General features: G+C 42.0%; 1 protein-coding gene across 3 annotated transcripts in view; it reads left to right on the top strand.

Moving 5' to 3' along the window:
* The window catches only part of LOC139640672 (transient receptor potential cation channel subfamily M member 7-like), a 46,804-nt gene that overhangs the window by 12,750 nt on the left and 15,858 nt on the right, over positions 1-18,196 (top strand). For 2 of the 3 annotated variants that reach the window (XM_071514854.1, XM_071514853.1), the window contains exons 5-22: positions 116-329; positions 1,534-1,658; positions 1,929-2,100; positions 3,716-3,890; positions 5,336-5,459; positions 6,395-6,467; positions 8,026-8,126; positions 8,590-8,724; positions 9,109-9,162; positions 9,265-9,405; positions 10,304-10,438; positions 10,607-10,884; positions 11,249-11,477; positions 12,388-12,543; positions 12,882-13,025; positions 15,268-15,396; positions 15,788-16,039; positions 17,371-17,545. In XM_071514854.1, the coding sequence (XP_071370955.1) occupies positions 116-329; positions 1,534-1,658; positions 1,929-2,100; positions 3,716-3,890; positions 5,336-5,459; positions 6,395-6,467; positions 8,026-8,126; positions 8,590-8,724; positions 9,109-9,162; positions 9,265-9,405; positions 10,304-10,438; positions 10,607-10,884; positions 11,249-11,477; positions 12,388-12,543; positions 12,882-13,025; positions 15,268-15,396; positions 15,788-16,039; positions 17,371-17,545 (2,812 nt within the window). Of the gene's footprint in view, positions 1-115; positions 330-1,533; positions 1,659-1,928; positions 2,101-3,715; positions 3,895-5,335; positions 5,460-6,394; positions 6,468-8,025; positions 8,127-8,589; positions 8,725-9,108; positions 9,163-9,264; positions 9,406-10,303; positions 10,439-10,606; positions 10,885-11,248; positions 11,478-12,387; positions 12,544-12,881; positions 13,026-15,267; positions 15,397-15,787; positions 16,040-17,370; positions 17,546-18,196 lie in introns of those variants that run through there. The other variant, XM_071514855.1, reaches the window with a different exon arrangement.

Genomic DNA, 18,196 nt, shown 5'->3' with positions numbered 1-18,196 from the left:
TGAGATTTACAACACTGACTCCTGAGGGGGCCTGTTGACCAGCTTCTAACACCCTTTGTGTCTCTGTGTGTGCGTGCTTGTGTGTGTCTCTGACTGTTTTTCCGAATGTGGGCAGTATGTGCGTTTGTCCCACGACTCGCGGCCGGAGAGCATCCTGCGGCTCATGCTGAAGGAGTGGCAGATGGAGCTTCCCAAGATCCTCATCTCGGTCCACGGAGGAATTCAAAACTTCGAGCTGCACCCACGCCTCAAGCAGGTGGTGGGCAAGGGTCTGATCAAAGCTGCTGTCACCACCGGGGCCTGGATCCTCACTGGAGGGGTCAACACAGGTACACTCAGCAGATTATCTTAGCTCAGCAGCCTGTGGCTTGTGCAGGGTTCCCACTGGCCATGGACGTCTTGGGATATCAAGGAATATTCCAGACAGGGAAAGTCATGGAATTTGATCAAATGTTTGGTGAAAGTCAGGAAATATCAATCAATTTCATCAATTCTTCTCCACATCAAGCCCAACTGCAGTGGAAACCAGACTGTTAACCTCTTTACAACGTTTCTGAGCTGAAAAACAACATGAACAAACCAGGAACAAATTAAATGTTTAGGTCATTGATCTTGTGTGGTACAAATGTAAGTCATGGGGTTTTACATCAGGACCGGTGTAAAATGTAAAATTGTCTCCACTAGCCAGAAGCATTTAAATGGAGTCAAAAGGAAATGACATAATGGTATAGACATGGCAGCCAAAAAGGTATATTGATTGTAAATTCAGTGGAAAGGAGAACACACACACACCCCTACACAACCACACAACCACATACAGACACCACCCGGGCGTAGATATGCATTAGGGTGGCTGCCTCCCACTAAGCTTTCTCTTATCGGCGCGCTGATGTAGCAGAAGTTGTAATGCCAGGCTCTAAGCGTGTCATTTGGCTGTGTGTCACGGCCGAGGTGTGTCTGCCGCCACAGCGCAGTGTCAAGATTGTGCGGTTTGATCATAGTGTTTAAATCATTACTCACAGGGTCAATTACCCAGAGCAGTGATTACCCCTAATGCCTCTCTTGGCCCTGGCCAGTTGGGATGGACTCCTGGCACCCAAATTACTGTAGTATCCATGGTATTCATTAGCTTAGGATTGTGGTGCAGGACTCCATGTAGTTGAGTCCGACCTTTCCCACGGGCAGCATTTGAAACAGGAACATTTTGGTGGCAGAGCTTCTGCTGTCTTAGTCATTCATGTATAAGGAGAGAGCCGTTTCTTCACAAGTGTGTTTTATGTGATCTATAGCAACTAGAGCCAATTATTTTTCCTTATATTAGTCACAAATGTGCATCAAAATGTAACCATTGTGGGGTCGATTTAATCTCATTTCAGCTCCAAATCACTAATGAGAATTTGAGTGTTGAAGACTTTTGGAGTGGCAGAGAGTTAAAGAGTGATAAAAGCTTACACTGTTTTGTCTAAAGGGGTGATAACAGCATTTTGTTGGGTGGGCACAGTTTAGTGATTGACTCTTGCATCCTTCCTGAAGGTGTGGCGAAGCATGTGGGCGATGCTCTGAAAGAGCACTGTTCCAGATCATCGAAGAAAATTTGCACTATTGGGATCGCTCCCTGGGGAGTCATTGAGAACAGGAACGATCTCATTGGGAGAGACGTAAGACAACCCTCCACCAATCTCACATCTAGTCTCACTTCTCTGTATTACAAAAATATCTGAGTAAATGTTGGTACTTTGAAAGCAAAGGTCTTAAGATACCTGATGCCTTCAGTAATATTCAATGTTGAGTCATTGTTTTAATTTTTTTCAAACAGTGAATATTTATATAGGAACAAAACTCGTAATTTCTGTCCTTTCTCCCCTCCTTCCTAACCTCTCCTCCTCTTCTACTGTTCTACTTTTCTAACCTCCTCTTTCCCACTGCAGGTAATAGCTCCATACCAGACCCTACTGAACCCTCTCAGCAAGCTAAATGTTCTCAACAACCTCCATTCACATTTCCTCCTGGTGGATGATGGGACGGTGGGCAAGTACGGCGCCGAGGTCAAACTGCGGCGGGAGCTGGAGAAGCACATCAACCTCCAGAGAATACACGCACGTAAGACAAACTCTAGTGTAGCTCCGCAAAAAAGGGTAGGGGGTCTTCTTCTCAGATAGTGTAGTGACATTGTGTGTGTTTGAGATGGCCAAAAACATACAGGCAACTGAAGGCCTCCGTTGCCTGACTGATCTACCAATTACTTCCAAAAGACCAAGCCTTCCTTTGATTACCAATATCCATAACTATATAAAGAACCAGTTTCTGACTTATTTCCAGCCAGCTACTTTGTTTTATATTTGTTTGTTTTTAATGTGATATTTTCCTATCTCCGTATTGATGTTAGGAGCCTTGGAGTTGCGTATCAGAAAGATCAAACTCCACACTTTACATGGTTTTAGTGCTGTGCCAGTAAATCAAATCCAAACCAACAGAGCCTCACCTTGTGAAAACAAAAGTGAAACTTAAACTTGTATGTTCTGCTTCTTGCATGTCCTTGTGACGGTGTGTGCTAGACAGTAAATTGTCAGTTATCAGAGATTTTTTTAAATTCACAGTGTGCCACCCACAGACTGGCACATTGTCCCTACTCACCAGTTTGAATCGACTGGACACACTGCACTGACAATTGGCAAGGACAATTACTTTATAGATAACCCACAACAGGCCATGATAGATAGAAATTAAATCACAGTTAATCTGTGCTGTCTGCTTGCTAGGCAGACAGTCAACTTTTTATTTAGCTGTTGCATATTTTGATCCAGTTCAGTGGGAAAAGTACGGTAGTTTACATTAACTCTGCTCTTCTGTGAGTAAACTACCTACTGTAGTTTACTGCCTTTACTGTATTCATGTACATAATACCTAGGACTGCATGATTATGGCAAAAATTATAATCTTGGTTATTTTGCTAGATTTTGTGATCACAATTATTAATCACAATTATTTGTCTCAGTTGATAAGAGGGTAACCGTCCAAAAATAAAAATGAGTTTATGTTGTGCCATTTGGTGCTGGTTGTACAATGTAGCTGGTTAAGTTAGCCTTGTTGTAAAAGAATAATAGATTATCTGTTTTATTTCAAAGATTGAAAGGAGGACTGCAATGGAATCCATGTACAAAAAGGTCTTCTTCCTGTAAAACCCTAATGGTCATGGTAGTTTTACAGAATAGCAGAGGTTAACTTGGCCCGACCAAAACTTTCAGTTATGATTTTGCTTTAACTCTCCTGCAAACTCATTCAGTAGCAATCATTGACAGTCAGACCTGGATCACATAATATTGCTGCTGTACTGCTTGGGAATACCACATGGGTTAGGGTTAGTGGTTAGCAGTATACAAAACTTAAATGAATCACAGGGACTTTCACGCTCAAACAACCAACAAATTGAATGGTGATTTGGCTCGTACAAGTTATTAGAATTGATTAGAAGTGATTTATCATGGCATACACAAGGACGTACCCTTCCGATGGATTTCAATTTAAAGGTGTAGTCATTGTGCAGTCAGTTTATCTTTGTGAGGCTGACACAGGCAGATAACAGCTGTCTGGGCATTATCATCTGAACCTCCCACAAACTGTCACTAGGGTGGGACTCTATTTGATGAAGGGGATTTGGCCTTAAAGGAATAATCAAGCCAAATTGTAAGCAGGCTATGTGTGTCCGTACTTGCAGGTATTGGTCAGGGTGTTCCTGTGGTGGCCCTGATCTTTGAGGGGGGTCCCAATGTGATCCTGACTGTGCTGGAGTACCTTCAGGAGAGCCCTCCCGTCCCAGTGGTGGTGTGTGAGGGGACTGGCCGCGCTGCTGACATACTGGCCTACGTCCACAAGCAGACCGAGGAGGGAGGGTAGGACACACACACAATGAAAAAATGGAAAGGAAACAAGTGGCAGAGTGATATGTACTGCAGTGTTGTAGATAGTGGCGTTCTGATAGTCCATCTTGGTCCTCCCATTATTGGTTTGATGGCTGGGTTGTTGGTGGTTCTGTTGATCTATTTATGTCCCAGGATGATTAGTCTTTGAAAAAACCCAACCGCAACCCAGTCTGTCAAAAACTTTGAAACTAGTTTCACTTCTGACAGAGTGCAGATAAACATCATCTGCTAACAGACTTCATCAGATTATGAAATTTGTGCAGACTGCTTCAAAAGGTTTCGAGACCCGCCCACAACAACCCAACCTAGGTGGTTTCAGCACATACTTTTGACGGATGGAAAATGTCAGCATGTGAATGCCACACAGCTAGTCTTATTGCTTTATTTTGTATGATTTATAGTTTGTTTATTTGTTGGGGTGAGACAGGCCAGTGATGAATATTCAAATGATTGAATGTAGCTGGTGTCTTTATCCTTCCACAGAGGGCTTTGAGGGGCTTGTTTGACGAAGCAAGTTCAACATAGTCAGGGTATCTTTGTGATAGCTGGCTTCACAAAACCTAACAATGGCGATCCTGGCTAACTGGTCTCATTAAGGTGGTTATCAACTGGCTCTGTTAACCCAGGTTTTTCCAATCCAGCTATGATTGCATTTGCATAAAAAGGGTGGTGTTTGTAAAAAATTGTCAATCACAGGAAACATGGACAGATCCAGAGCAGTGTATTTAAGATAAAATGAAACTTTATTGATCCCTGAGGGGAAATTAGGTCGTTGCTGCAGCAACGTAAAGTAAAGTATTTCAGCAGGGAAAGGAAAATAGAATATAAGTACACATACAGAATGTAAAAATAAGCAATAAAAGTAGAGAGAACAAAATAATAAAACAAAGCTATAAACTAGACTATGAACAATTATGGGTTTATGCAAACATTATGCTGCCAACAATTTCACCATGTTAAGTAGACTGTAGAAGTGGGAAGTATGCAAGAAATGGATAACTAACGTTTGTTCCTCTATCAAGAAGAGCAAACGATTATATTGAAAATATGAGCAATATTTTCAATATAATAGATATACCTTGCTTAAAAGTGCGCCACTGTTGTGAGACCACAAAGCCAGAGTTAAGCCGAAGTAAAGTAACCAACTAATTTCGCCAATTGTTGCAGGTATATGACATCTTACAGCACCTCACATACAGTGCACAGGGACAATGCAAGACATACTGCATACTGTTCTGTGGACAGAACATTTACATTTTAGGCAGCTTATGCTCCTATGTTATATACTGTATGCTCATACCTGTGATCTTCCAGTTACATGATCACTCTCTACACCATTCTATAGCTCTTTGTGTGTTTGAGCAGTGTGGCACTGCATGGGAGTGTGACTATAACGGTGTTGTAATCCTCTATAGAGGTCTTCCTGATGGTGTGGAGGCTGACATCATCGCAACCATCAAGAAAACCTTCAACTTCAGCCACAGTGATGCCATCCATCTCTTCCAGACTCTGATGGAGTGCATGAAGAGCAAAGAACTGGTAAACTTGTGTCCATTCACATTTTGACCACCAGACTTTCATTCTGCCTATAGCATTCAAACCAATCACAAGGGATGCAAGGATCAGAGTCATAGTTGCATGACAATAGATGTAACAAAAAGTCCCCTTGCAACCCTATTTTGACTGTTGACAAATAATATAGAAGTGCTAGGAAAAGAAGTGACAAAATTGGAGCAAAGGAGAAAGGTCTTTTTTTTTTTTTTTTATTCAGAATAGATAAGGAGGATATAGGAGAGGGGCATGTGATTCAGGGGGCGAGTTGGAACCTTAAGCTTATGACTGGCGACAGGGAGGACTTTGCCATCCTGATTAGAGTGGGACGCTTGTTCTACCGTTTGGGAGACAGGAGGGAGAAGCATTTATGCCAGAAACCACTAATACCTTTACATAAGTAAATTTTGGGTAGACCTGGTAGTGGACAGTGAAAATAATCTTCTCTTTCAGGCCCAATCTGTTACAGTATCCCTCCCCCACTTCACTATCATCTCTCTCTGGGCTTTTACATAAAGTTTTAGGTTGATTGTATTTGTAATGTTTGTATTGGAGTTTGAAAGATCTGTATTTGAAGTAATGATTTTTTTTTTCCTTCTGTCTTTTATCTGTCAAGCTCTTCAAGAAGATATGTTAAAATACCAAAATGCTTTAGTTTAAACATACAACGTAGAATTTATTTGACCAGCTAGATTCCTCAACTAGCATCAGAGGAACAGCTGTGACGTCAAATCCGATTTTGCCATATTTCTGTTGTTGAACAAGTTGTTCAGTCTCATATCTTTTAGACTTAAGTGAAATCTGCTGCCGTTCCTACTGCTAGTTCATATAAATTGAAACCATGATATCACAGACGGATAAAAAATCAGGATGATGTCTGTGGAAAGATAATGATGCATGATGTTCTCTTCCTTGGAAAACAGATCACTGTGTTTCACATCAGCTCAGAGGACCACCAGGACATTGATGTGGCCATTCTGAGGGCATTACTCAAAGGTTAGTAGACGACTTCTCTCAGATTTTTTTTCTTAAAAATTCTTCTTCGATAAATGGTACGTTGTCCTATGAGCAAACGTTACCAAAAGTTGATTAAATCTCTTCATATGCTGCAATGCTATGATTCAAGAGGAGGTTGTTGGCGTCGAAAGGTTCAGATTTTGAGACTTTGTCATGTTTTCATATCGATATAGATATGTTTTGAGAACAGAGTCCCCCCTGTGTGCCCTTCTTTTTGTGTTCCTGAGGAGATCATGTTGCTAGCATTCACAGGGCCTCGTTATTCCAACACTGTCAGTCTTTTTTTTTTTTTTTTTTTACTGCATGCCTCTGTCCTATCCCTCTTTCTCTCTGCAGTCTGTCTGAGAAAGAGAAAGAAGGGGAGAATTCAAAGAGGACAGGCTGTTAGATATTCGACTACATTGAACAATCCTTACTCTGTTTCCCTTATGTTGTAGTGTTTCTGTATTTGAAACACTATCTGTGCTGTTTTGATACACTCCGATACTCAGCACTGCGTTGGCCATCCACCCTCCTTCCTGCTACTTCTATTTAGGACAAAAGCCAGGAATGTGTGGGTGACTAACCCACCGCTACTTTTTAAACTGATTGATCTTCTGGAGAAACAAGTTCAGACACTCAAAAGACCACTGAGGATTGTGAGTGAACAAAGCTGAAATGCCTGCACAGGCAAATATTTGTCTGCTAAAGGCGCATTCATCTTAGTGAAACAGTAACTCTTCCTCAAAAGGACCCTGGAGGAAACAAAAGCTCTCAACTCTTTAAAAGACTATTGAATGCTATTTAGAGATCCTCCCACTAGGATTGAATTAAGTTATTACTTGGAGTATGTAGCGTGCATACTCCAAGTATATGTAACACATCCCCTTTTTCATCTATGAATTTTTAAGGATATTCAGACGATATGAAAGTCAATTTAGTATACTGGCTGTGATTGACAACTTATCTGACACTATCTGAGTCTAGCCAAATGCCAAGAATTATTTGCAAATCCTGTTTGATTCAGTTCTGTCTAAAGGAACGGTGATTGGGAAAACCTGCCATCTCCCTTGTTAAAACTGACCAAATTGGACACTACAGTAAACTATGTGCTGCTCCCCTCTCCCACATGAAACTGACAGACGCTTTGCACTAACACTGGATGATTGATTCTGTGTACTGTGAATATACAGTATGATCATTTGATTCAGATGGCTGCCATGGAACAATGAGTCAGATTACTGTGGAAGAGACCAGTAGCCCAGATAGGGATTATTTTGTAGTCTAATCTGTTGTGTTGCTGTATTAGTGTGTAATTGGCTGTATTACTTCCCTTTGCCCTGGCCCTACTCTAGCAGGACAGAACCCCCTCTAATCCTGCTGGCTAGCCAACAGGAAATACACCATTAATATGGCTTTATTTGCCTGGGAATTAATATCTGTGTGTGTGTGTGTGTGTGTGTGTGCGTGCGTGTGGGTTGTACCTGGGTGGGTGTGTATTCGCGTGCGCGCGTGTGTGTGTGTGTGTGTATGTGTGTTCTTTTCTACTTTTTTCCAGGCACAAATGCATCTGCCTTCGATCAGCTTGTCCTGACTCTGGCCTGGGACCGCGTGGACATTGCCAAGAATCATGTGTTTGTGTACGGACAGCAGCTCCTGGTACGTCTGTGTGTTTGTTTGTGTGTGCGTCTGTGCGAGCCACAGCTTGCAGGGATGTTTGCTTAGCTTAACATTCGCCCCAAACCTTTAGACTTGCCCAGAATAACCCCAGAATCTCCGCTGCCCAGGATCTGCAGTCCGAAGGGCCAGGGGACTAGACTTGGGCAGGCTGCCATGAACCGTTTGTCTTGACTGTAACATGAACCCGGTTAGAGTTGTCTTCATAAGCCGCCCTCAGTGGTTATGTTGATTTTAATATTTGGCACTACTGGCTCTTGTGTGAATGGAAGGGAAGATTATATTTATTTATGTTCTTTTCTTTTTTTGCCTATATTGTTTTGTTTTTGCCATAATTTTTGGTCCTTTCTTTCATCTCCTATCATCTTTCTCTTATTAATAATGATTTGATAGAAATAAATAATGCTGCTTTATAACTTGATTGTTTTTGTTTGTGTATGTATAGGTTGGCTCTCTGGAGCAGGCGATGCTGGATGCACTAGTGATGGACAGGGTGGACTTTGTCAAGTTGCTTATAGAAAACGGTGTGAGCATGCACCGCTTCCTCACAATCAATCGGCTGGAGGAGCTCTACAACACGGTAACAGTCTATAAACACACACACACACACACACACCTGCCATTGAATAGGTGAGGTGGGCCAGCCGGCTCTGCTTAGATGCACTGTCAGCTTTTCTAAAAGAAAGATATTTGTTTTGGTTTCAGTGGAGAGTTTTTTGGGGCATGGTTTGGTGTTTCAGAGGCCTTTGCATCTTGCCAAACAGAAAAAATAAATTTTGGGGGAAATGCTGACCAACATACTCAGACACACTTGCAAACACACACAAAAGCACACACATATATGCATGTGCACACACATACACGCACACAGATGGACACAGAGCTTTGTATGACATTGTAATACACAAATGCAAAGCATGGTAATTCTAGTTTTTAACTCTTGTTTGCCTTTCCTCTATTTTAGAAACAACCTCCCAACAATCCAACTCTCCTCCACCTGGTCCGGGACGTCAAACAGGTAGAGTCAGTCCAATTCAACATTTCATCGGTTGATAGCAGGAGATGTTCACCAGAGTTAATTAACTTCCGTTGCTCATATCTTTGCTGTAACTTCTTGCAGGGTAACCTGCCCCCAAACTATAAGATCACATTGATTGACGTGGGTCTGGTCATCGAGTTCCTGATGGGTGGGACTTACAGGTGCAACTACACCAGGAAACGCTTCCGGATCATTTACAACAATCTCCATGGCAACAGTAGGGTAAGTTGAAACTGCTGCAGTTCCTGGAGCCTCCTGGTGGCTCAGCAGGCTCAGGGACAAATCATGTCAGTGTTTCCTGTATAATGTTAACATTAGGGCAGCCTGCCTGTTTAAGGTTTATTTTGAGTGCTGACTCAGCACATTTTGATCAAACAGTGGGTGCTCCTTTGAGCCGCACTGTTTCTGTGCTGCCGAAACTGAATAGAGAGGCAAAGTAGGATTATTGACATTTCATTTAGCGAGCCCAGTACCTAATTTTTTCAGGCACCAATATCTCTCATTCTGGTATAAGCTAATATGGCTAGCATTAGTTAACTTACTACTGCAGCATTAGCTGACTACTGTACTCTCATCTAATTATCACTAGTTCAGTGAAGCAAATGCAACATACAGCTCATTACACAAGCCTCCGAAGTAAACTGCCAACTTGTGGGAAACCCTGCATGTACTGGTGTTATTATGGATCTGAATCCAGCTCACAACCTTTGTCACCCCCTTCTTAATTCATTTTTATCACTCTTCACCCTAAACTAGGGACAAGTGTATTAGGACATTTGAGAAATTGGTAAGGTTGAAATCGATGACAAAGACAAACTCGGGACATGACTAAGACCAAGTGTTTTTTGGTATCAAGAGTTATTTTCAACTACAGCACTACAACATGGACACTGACATGGTGATCACTTAAGTAGAAATGCAATGGAAAAAACACATTTAAACACATTTTTGGACAGGTCTTGTTTCTGTATCTAAAAATAGCTACAGTGTGTAATTTCAGACAATTTCAGACACTGTCTTGAACCTTTAATTGTTGTTATTGAATCCATTGTAAGTTATAATTTCATTCAGTGGATGCAAATAAAGCAAATATGAAAATGTATTTCTGTGTCCTGCACAGAGGTCGGGGCGCCACACAGCAGGTCCTGGCTCTCATTTGAGGAAAAGTCATGAGTCTTTTAGCATCCAGGCTGACAAGAAGGAGAAGACCAGGCACAACCACTTCATCAAGACCGCACAGCCATACAAACCCAAGGTAACCTCCCGTAATTCAATTAAAATGAACAAGGCAGTTAGAAGACTGCAACATCCCTCATCTGAAGAGCTAATGCTAAATGGAAAAAAACGATATCTGTAATCATACAGCAGCAACCAGTGTCTGTCTCCTAAACCTCTTCCTCCTTCTCCTCCCTCCTCCGCTCAGCTGGAGTCTTCCGTCGAGCAGAACAAAAAGAGGAGCAAAGAAGAGATTGTGGACATAGATGACCCGGAGACACGGCGGTTCCCCTACCCTTTCAACGAGCTGCTGGTCTGGGCCGTGCTGATGAAGAGGCAGAAGATGTCGCTGTTCTTCTGGCAGCACGGCGAGGAGAATATGGCCAAGGCCCTGGTGGCCTGTAAGCTCTGTCGTTCCATGGGCTACGAGGCCAAGAAGAGCGACGTGGTGGACGACACGTCGGAGGAGCTCAAGGAGTACTCAAAGTATGTTTTTTCCTTGGCCTTTACAGAGGCGCAGGTAAGTGGGATTATCACCTATACCACCTGTGCCTCTATGGTATTACTATCACCAGAGTGATCAAGGAGTTCTCAAAAGCAAGCTATAATTCGCCTCTAAGAGAGGCAGGGACGGTAGTTTGAGCAAGTTGGACAATAACACTGTCAGTAAAGACCAAAATGAAATGTGTATACAAGTCTAAAGTTACACTCATTACACTCAGTCTAATCGGGACAAGAAACTAACCTTTTCTCTATGACCAAAATGGTTGGTTTATCCCAAAATCCCCTTAAAAAACTAAAGGTATAAAATTAATGAACATAATTAATACAAAGTGTGGATGTTTTCCAGTGAGTTTGGGACGCTGGCGGTGGACCTGCTGGAGCAGTCCTTCAGGCAGGACGAGACCATGGCCATGAAGCTGCTGACCTACGAGCTGAAGAACTGGAGCAACTCCACCTGTCTGAAGCTGGCCGTCTCGTCCCACCTGCGGCCCTTCGTGGCTCACACCTGCACCCAGATGCTGCTGTCGGACATGTGGATGGGACGGCTGAACATGCGCAAGAACTCCTGGTACAAGGTGCAGTGTTCCCTCCAGGTCTTTTAGTATCAGAAGAGGAACTGTCCCAATATCAGTACAAGTACTTTTTGAGGTTTGAAAATGCCTCTTATTTGGATACTTACATCATGATATATGGAAGAATCGTACTGTCCTATATTTGTCTTGGGTGAACTGCTATAAGGTGCAGCGTCATTTCATGAACTCAAGATCGTAACATATTTTAACACCAGTAAGAGCTTTGTAACTGATACTTAACTGACTTATTGGTGAATACGGTTTCAAGCTTTGTATCAGCTTTCACTAGGTGTTGGTGTCATAGAAGTCACAAATGACAGAACTGGAACTATTTGTCAGTATATTGAAAGGAACGTCTAAATAAAAGGAGCAATTTTGCTGCTGGAAACGGTTTCCTCTTAGACCTCTTCCCTGCATCGGTTCCCAGTTCCTGTTGCGGTTTAAAAATGGCTCTTATTTGGATTTGGATACTTATAATGTATAAAATAAGTGTACTGTAATTGAATTGCTCTATATTTGTTTGTTTTGGGTGAGCAGTAAGATCAGATGTTTTTACATTAGGGTTAGGGTTTGCAGCAGTGTGGGAAATTTTTCATCAGGGCGTAGTTATATAGTACTGGTCATGAGCACCATTCAAACCAGCACATATGTTAATTAGTGGAAGGCCACAAACCATGGAGAGATTAATTGTGTATGCAGCTATAACCATAGTTGTAATTTCTAAAAGCCCTCACTGTTCTGACAGCCCTGACCAGAATAGTAAAACTTGCATCTGTAGGGACGCTGAAAATGCTTAGAGGTCAGAATTGGATTTAAGCATTTCATGTTTTGGATGATTTGGTGTATGTAAGTCAAAGGAATGTCCTGACAAACATAGCAGTGCCCACATGTGTGTGTATGTGTTTGTCCCTAGGTGATTCTGAGTATCTTGGTGCCTCCTGCCATCCTACTGTTGGAATACAAATCCAAGGCTGAGATGGCCCACATCCCTCAGAGCCAGGACGACCACCAGATGACCATGGAGGACAGCGAACACAACTTCCAGAGCGTAGCTGACGACATCCAGATGGTTAAATTCCCTTTGTCCCTCTCTGTTTCGTTCTTATGATTGTCCACTCTTTTGTTTTCTTTCACTGAAACTGCTAGCTAGTCACTTCTTTTGCTCACATTGTCTATCATTTGTGCTTTGACACACATTTACCTCTCATTGTCATACTCTGTTTCACACATGCTGATAATCGCTGTTGTTGCAAGTGGTAATCCATAAATTTATTTTTTAGTGACAGTCATTTAGCTAAATGAATACTGGATACTGTGTTTACAACAGCACATATTTGTTTTATTCACATTCTTTACCTCCCTCTCTCTCTCCCCCTCTCTCTCTCTCTCTGTGCAACCTCTGTGCAGGATGTGTTCAAAGAGGCCAGAGTCCACGACCATGTGGAAGTGAAGAACGAGACAGAGACACACGTTCGCTCCAGGAAGCTGCCCTTAACCAGGAAGATTTATGCCTTTTACCACGCTCCCATTGTCAAGTTCTGGTCCAACACGGTATGCAGAAGATGACAGGAGAGAACACTCACTCATTGGCATTCATATACACACACATGTCCATCCATTCATCAATTTTGTAACCGCTTATCTGGGTCAGAGTCACAGTGGCAACAGAGCAACCAGAGGAGCCCAGACATCCTTTTTCCCAGCAGCTTCCTCCAGCTCCTCCTGGAAGAAATAGACTCTCCAGTGTGTCAAAAACATCAAAACTATGAAATAACACAAATGGAATTGACCAAAAAAGGGTTAAAAGAATCGAAATCTTATATTTTAGATTCTTTAAAGTAGCTGCCCTTTGTCTTGATGGAAAGGCAAAGGCTTTGGAAAGAAATTCATACATAGGCATCAACTTCACTATTTATATTTGTCTAAAAACAAATTTCAAGCATTTAAGCATGAGCCTTTAGATCAAAATGGCTTTAAGAGAATGAAAAACATAGTACATTCAGTCAGGTGTGTCCAAACTTTCGACTGGTATTGAAGACGTACACGCAGGATTCTACATGCTACTCACTCTCTCTGACACTCGTATCCAGAGAGACTTGGGGAGAGACAGAGGTAGTTGTATTTACGCTTATTGTTAAATAAATACTCACTTTTACACTCTCGCACACACACACACTCACAGTCGCATACAGACTCATCCTCTCACTCTCATGCATATACATGCATGTAGGCCTGAGGCTGATTCTCAGGAGCTCAGGCGTGGTCATTTAGTCCCGTTGGCAGGGACAGTGTTGTTTTTCAGGCTGCTCAGGACTGAGGCGTGCTGATAGCATCACTGAAACTGCCACCTGGTCTACATAATGTAGACTATGTTGGAGCTTATCTACATCTGCTGTACCTGCCTCCGTCCTGATCTCAGCACAGATGTGCTTTTGCTCCAGGCAGAACTCAACAATGACTTACCTCTAACATGGGAGTGTTAATGCCTGATTTTCCAACACTTTACACCTTGCATGTCAAGGTTCAGTAATTTTGACAAAGGTCGAGCTCCTCCACGTTGCATCAAGAAACAGGACTTGTCTCGCTGTGTGTGTGTGTGTGTGTGTGTGTGTGTGTATTTGTATGTGCCTGACCTGCCTACATGGACATAGATGAACCATGTGACCATTGCGCATTTTCAGACTTTCCCACATTAGGCAGTATGGACGACCCTGTGCTCTGAATGGAATGGAGCCCTTGGTCAAGTCTGGTGGATAAAGATGCTGTTTAAGGCAATGTGGTTCCCAGAGGATTCTCCCTAAGTTATAGACACAGTCTAAAGGGGTATTTATCCTTCAAAAAAGTGGTTTATTTGGTTTATTTCAGAGGAAAAGAACATCTGTTGTTTGTACTTGTTTTTGTATAGAAACAGATCTAAACGCATTGGCAAACATATCTGTTGCACCACAATGATTCTAGCTTAAACTATTTCATGGGTGGTTAAATTAAATTTGCACTTCTTTATGGGCATGTCAATTTGTCGTTTGCATTAGAACCTGCACAAAAACTAGTTTATTACATGTTTTCCTTCTTTCCAGAAAATCTACTGGATTCCTGTTTTTTCTGTAAATTGGCCAGTTCACCCACATTACACACATCTATGCAAGGCTGTCCATTCAACTGTCATGAAGGAAAGGTCATTCTTGAACTTTGCCCATTTCCCAATGATTTGAACCATGCTCAGTTCAAAGATGAGTGGACACCTGTTTTGGGTTGGTTGGTTTGTTTGTTTATTTCCCCCTTTCTGATGAAGGACTTAGCCAGGAACTGTGAATTTCACTTGAGACGGAGCAGATGAGATTCCTCTCCCACACAGCTCTTGTCCATATAGCTAACCCCAGCTGAGAGGGTTCAGAGGCCCTGTGGAAATGGGAGGCTATTTTCTTCTAACTCAAAGTGCCATGATGAGGTTCAGTCCCTTTGGAGTGTCTGGGTTGACCTCTTCTAAAAATATGTTAGGATATGAGAGGAAACCCCTCTCTGGGACTGTTTCAAGAACAATTCAGAGTCTCTTCGCCTACATTACACACAGTCTTTGTAGAAATCTGAAAATGAACAAATCCACAATGTGGGCATCTGCTAGAAAATATCTGCAGGTGCACATTTTGTGATCAAATTCAACTTATAACTGTTTATATTGTTTATATTGACTGTGAATATATGAATGCATGGGAAAATTTAGTTTTCCGGCTTCAGTGAAATGCTTTACATACAATACAGGCAAAGACTCTTCTTCTGTGTCTCCCTCGGTCAGCTCTTCTACCTGGGCTTCTTGATGTTCTACTCCTACGTTGTCCTGGTGAAAATGCCCGAATGGCCGTCTCCTCAAGAGTGGGTGGTCATCCTCTACATCTTCACCTCTGCCATTGAGAAAATCAGAGAGGTATGTAAAGCAGTGGGGTTAGAGGGATGACCGTATACCCTGTTTTAAGCTCCCCAACTAGAGTATTTTGTTAAGTCTACCATTGCTGTGAGTTTGAGAATGATATGGCAGCAAAACATAGACAATAGCGTTAGAGTCCACTTTCTTTCAGTAGAATTTATAGACCTGTTTTAATCTTGTTGCAACTCACTTTTGGGTCCCGACCTAGTCTCTGAAGAGATTATGGGGTGAGACAATTTCATAGGCCCTTTGGGGTTTCTTATTTTTTCAGCTTTTATCATTTGTGGAAATAAACTAAACCTGAACCAAGCCTAAAATATACATCTCCTGTGCACTGACTAATCTCCTTATCGTTTATTCCTCTCCTGTTTTTTTTTTTTGTTTTTTTCAGATGTTTATGTCTGAAGCTGGCAAGATAAGTCAAAAGATAAAAGTGTGGTTCGATGACTATTTCAATGTGTCCGACTTTCTGGCCATTGTGACCTTCTTTGTGGGCTTTGGCCTGAGGTTGGGTGGAGGGGATGCCTTTGTCCCCGGGAGGACAGTTTACTGTCTCAATATCATCTTCTGGTACGTGCGACTCCTAGATATCCTGGCTGTCAACCAGCAAGCAGGACCATATGTCATGATGATTGCTAAAATGGTGAGTTCTTTATAATCGGAATGATAATCATAATAATCACCAAGCACAGTTAACATAGAGGATTTTTTCTTGATGACGTTGGTATGGAGAATATTGACTTTCATGCTTAAGAGTGTTCTTAAAAATGTCTTGGTTGTTATTTGAGAGATGTTTAATAGAACTGCTTTTGCTGTGACAGTAGGTTCACATTGCAAGCGACAAAGCTACTGGAAGTAAGTTATTTTCAGTGGGAGTTGGTGACACAGACCTACGTGCGCGTGTGTGACATATAGCACCGTGTGATGGCCGTGCAACACTACAAATCAAAGTTGAGCTGACTGCGATTTTTTTCCCACTCCAATGACGCGATGAAGTGTCAACCAATCTCAATAGTGAGAAAGCTGTTTCATTATTTTCCATCCCCCTTGTCCTGAAGGTGCTCTCGGCTCTCGATCCATGTTTACACAATGCAAGGAAATAAAACGCATTGAAATTTATAGACCTACAGATCCCTTCAAAATATGAAAAGTAGTGTGAGACTTGGCAACGTTGCGGCTGGTTACACTTGCCTGTTTTGTAGCTTTGTCGCACGTAATCTGAACGTACCATGAGAGCGGTGTTGCTACTTTTTGTGCATTCACAAAATGCTCATATTAATATTGATTTGAACATTCGCATTTAGACAGCATTATCCATCTACATGCTGTTACCAGGTATTGTAATCCACTACATTATCCTAGGTGGTCCCATCAGTTTTAGAACTCTCAAAACTCTCTTTTAGAATTACCATTATCATGTTTAGCATTTAATATGGTTCCCACTGTGCTCCTTGTTGTGTTTTTTTTTTTTAAAAGCTTGAACAGAATTCACATAATTTGTGTTGACTAATATTGGATGAAATGTCTAAGATCACAGGGTAATACATGAATTCTGTCGATTGGTCCCTTTAAAGTGATACTAGATTTAAGTAGAACATTTTAAATTTCCCATCTTGCACACCTTCATAGAAGTTCAGGAGTAGTCAACCCTCCAGCATGATCTGCCCTGGGGATCTATCATCGCAGCCATTTTTTCCCAGCTCTCATTATCAATAGTTGCAAACAAACAGGCAAAAATTACTTTCTGAAAAAGTAGATCAGATTAAATAATAAAATAAGATTACCTGGGTCTAATTTTACTTATTCGAAAGTGTGTTTAAAAAAGTAAAATTTTGGGGTGAGCGAAAGCAAAAGTAAGAGTGGGTCCCCAGAGCAGAGGTTTGTACACTAAAACAAACAGAAATGTCCTACACAACTTAAATATCATTTCAATCAGTCTTATGTTTAACTCGGTATGTGTGACCTCTCTTCCAGGTGGCCAACATGTTTTATATTGTGGTAATAATGGCTATAGTCCTGCTGAGCTATGGCGTGCCCAGGAAAGCCATTCTTTACCCACATGAGGAGCCCAGCTGGACGCTGGCCAAAGATGTGGTCTTCCAACCGTACTGGATGATGTACGGGGAAGTGTATGCCTATGAAATCGACGGTAAGGACGATGAGGATGGTAGGGGAGATTACGAGGGTAAGAACAGTTTTATTCAAAGCTTCTCACCATAGCATGGTAGCTGATTGACACTCCAAAAAAAAAAAGCACTGGAAATCAAAGCCACGACGGCCTAATCATCGTGCCCCTCACCGCCCCCTTTCACACACACACAAGCAGCCAGCGCTTGTCTCTTTGGAAAGGACAGGGCTTTTTGCTCCACCGCAGCATTGACTGCCTCGACTCTGCTGTAAGTGGTCGGGATTAAAGGAACGCGATTAAGTGATCATCAGTTGAGTCGGGAGCATTTGAAGCTTAGTTGGAACAAAACACCTGGCTGTGCTCCATAACCTGAGTTGGCATCCTGAGGTTTCACACACTGTTGTAATTCATCACGTGGATTATCATTGTTATAAGCTTAGCCCAGCAAGGGAGAGAGGGGGAAATTGTCAGATGGCGGATCCACTTAATAGAGATACTGTTAAATAAAACGGAGTATTAAAATTTAAAACATTGAATACTCAAGGATTCCATTTCAGCTCAAACATTCTAAATGTTCTCCTGAGCGAATCCCAGTTGCACTGAGTTAAACCAAACCTCACAAGTGTGCAACTACACAGTACCAAATATAGCCGCATGCGGCAATGACGGGGT

The sequence above is a fragment of the Centroberyx affinis genome, unplaced genomic scaffold (assembly GCF_046629955.1).
Source record: "Centroberyx affinis isolate AG114_WGS23_722 - 3 ecotype Tasmania unplaced genomic scaffold, CSIRO-AGI_Caff_v1 ptg010182l_1, whole genome shotgun sequence".
In the NCBI taxonomy this organism is placed as follows: Eukaryota; Metazoa; Chordata; class Actinopteri; order Beryciformes; family Berycidae; genus Centroberyx; species Centroberyx affinis.
The sequence above is the reverse complement of the archived record's forward strand: the minus strand, read 5'-3'. Positions and strand labels throughout refer to the sequence as shown.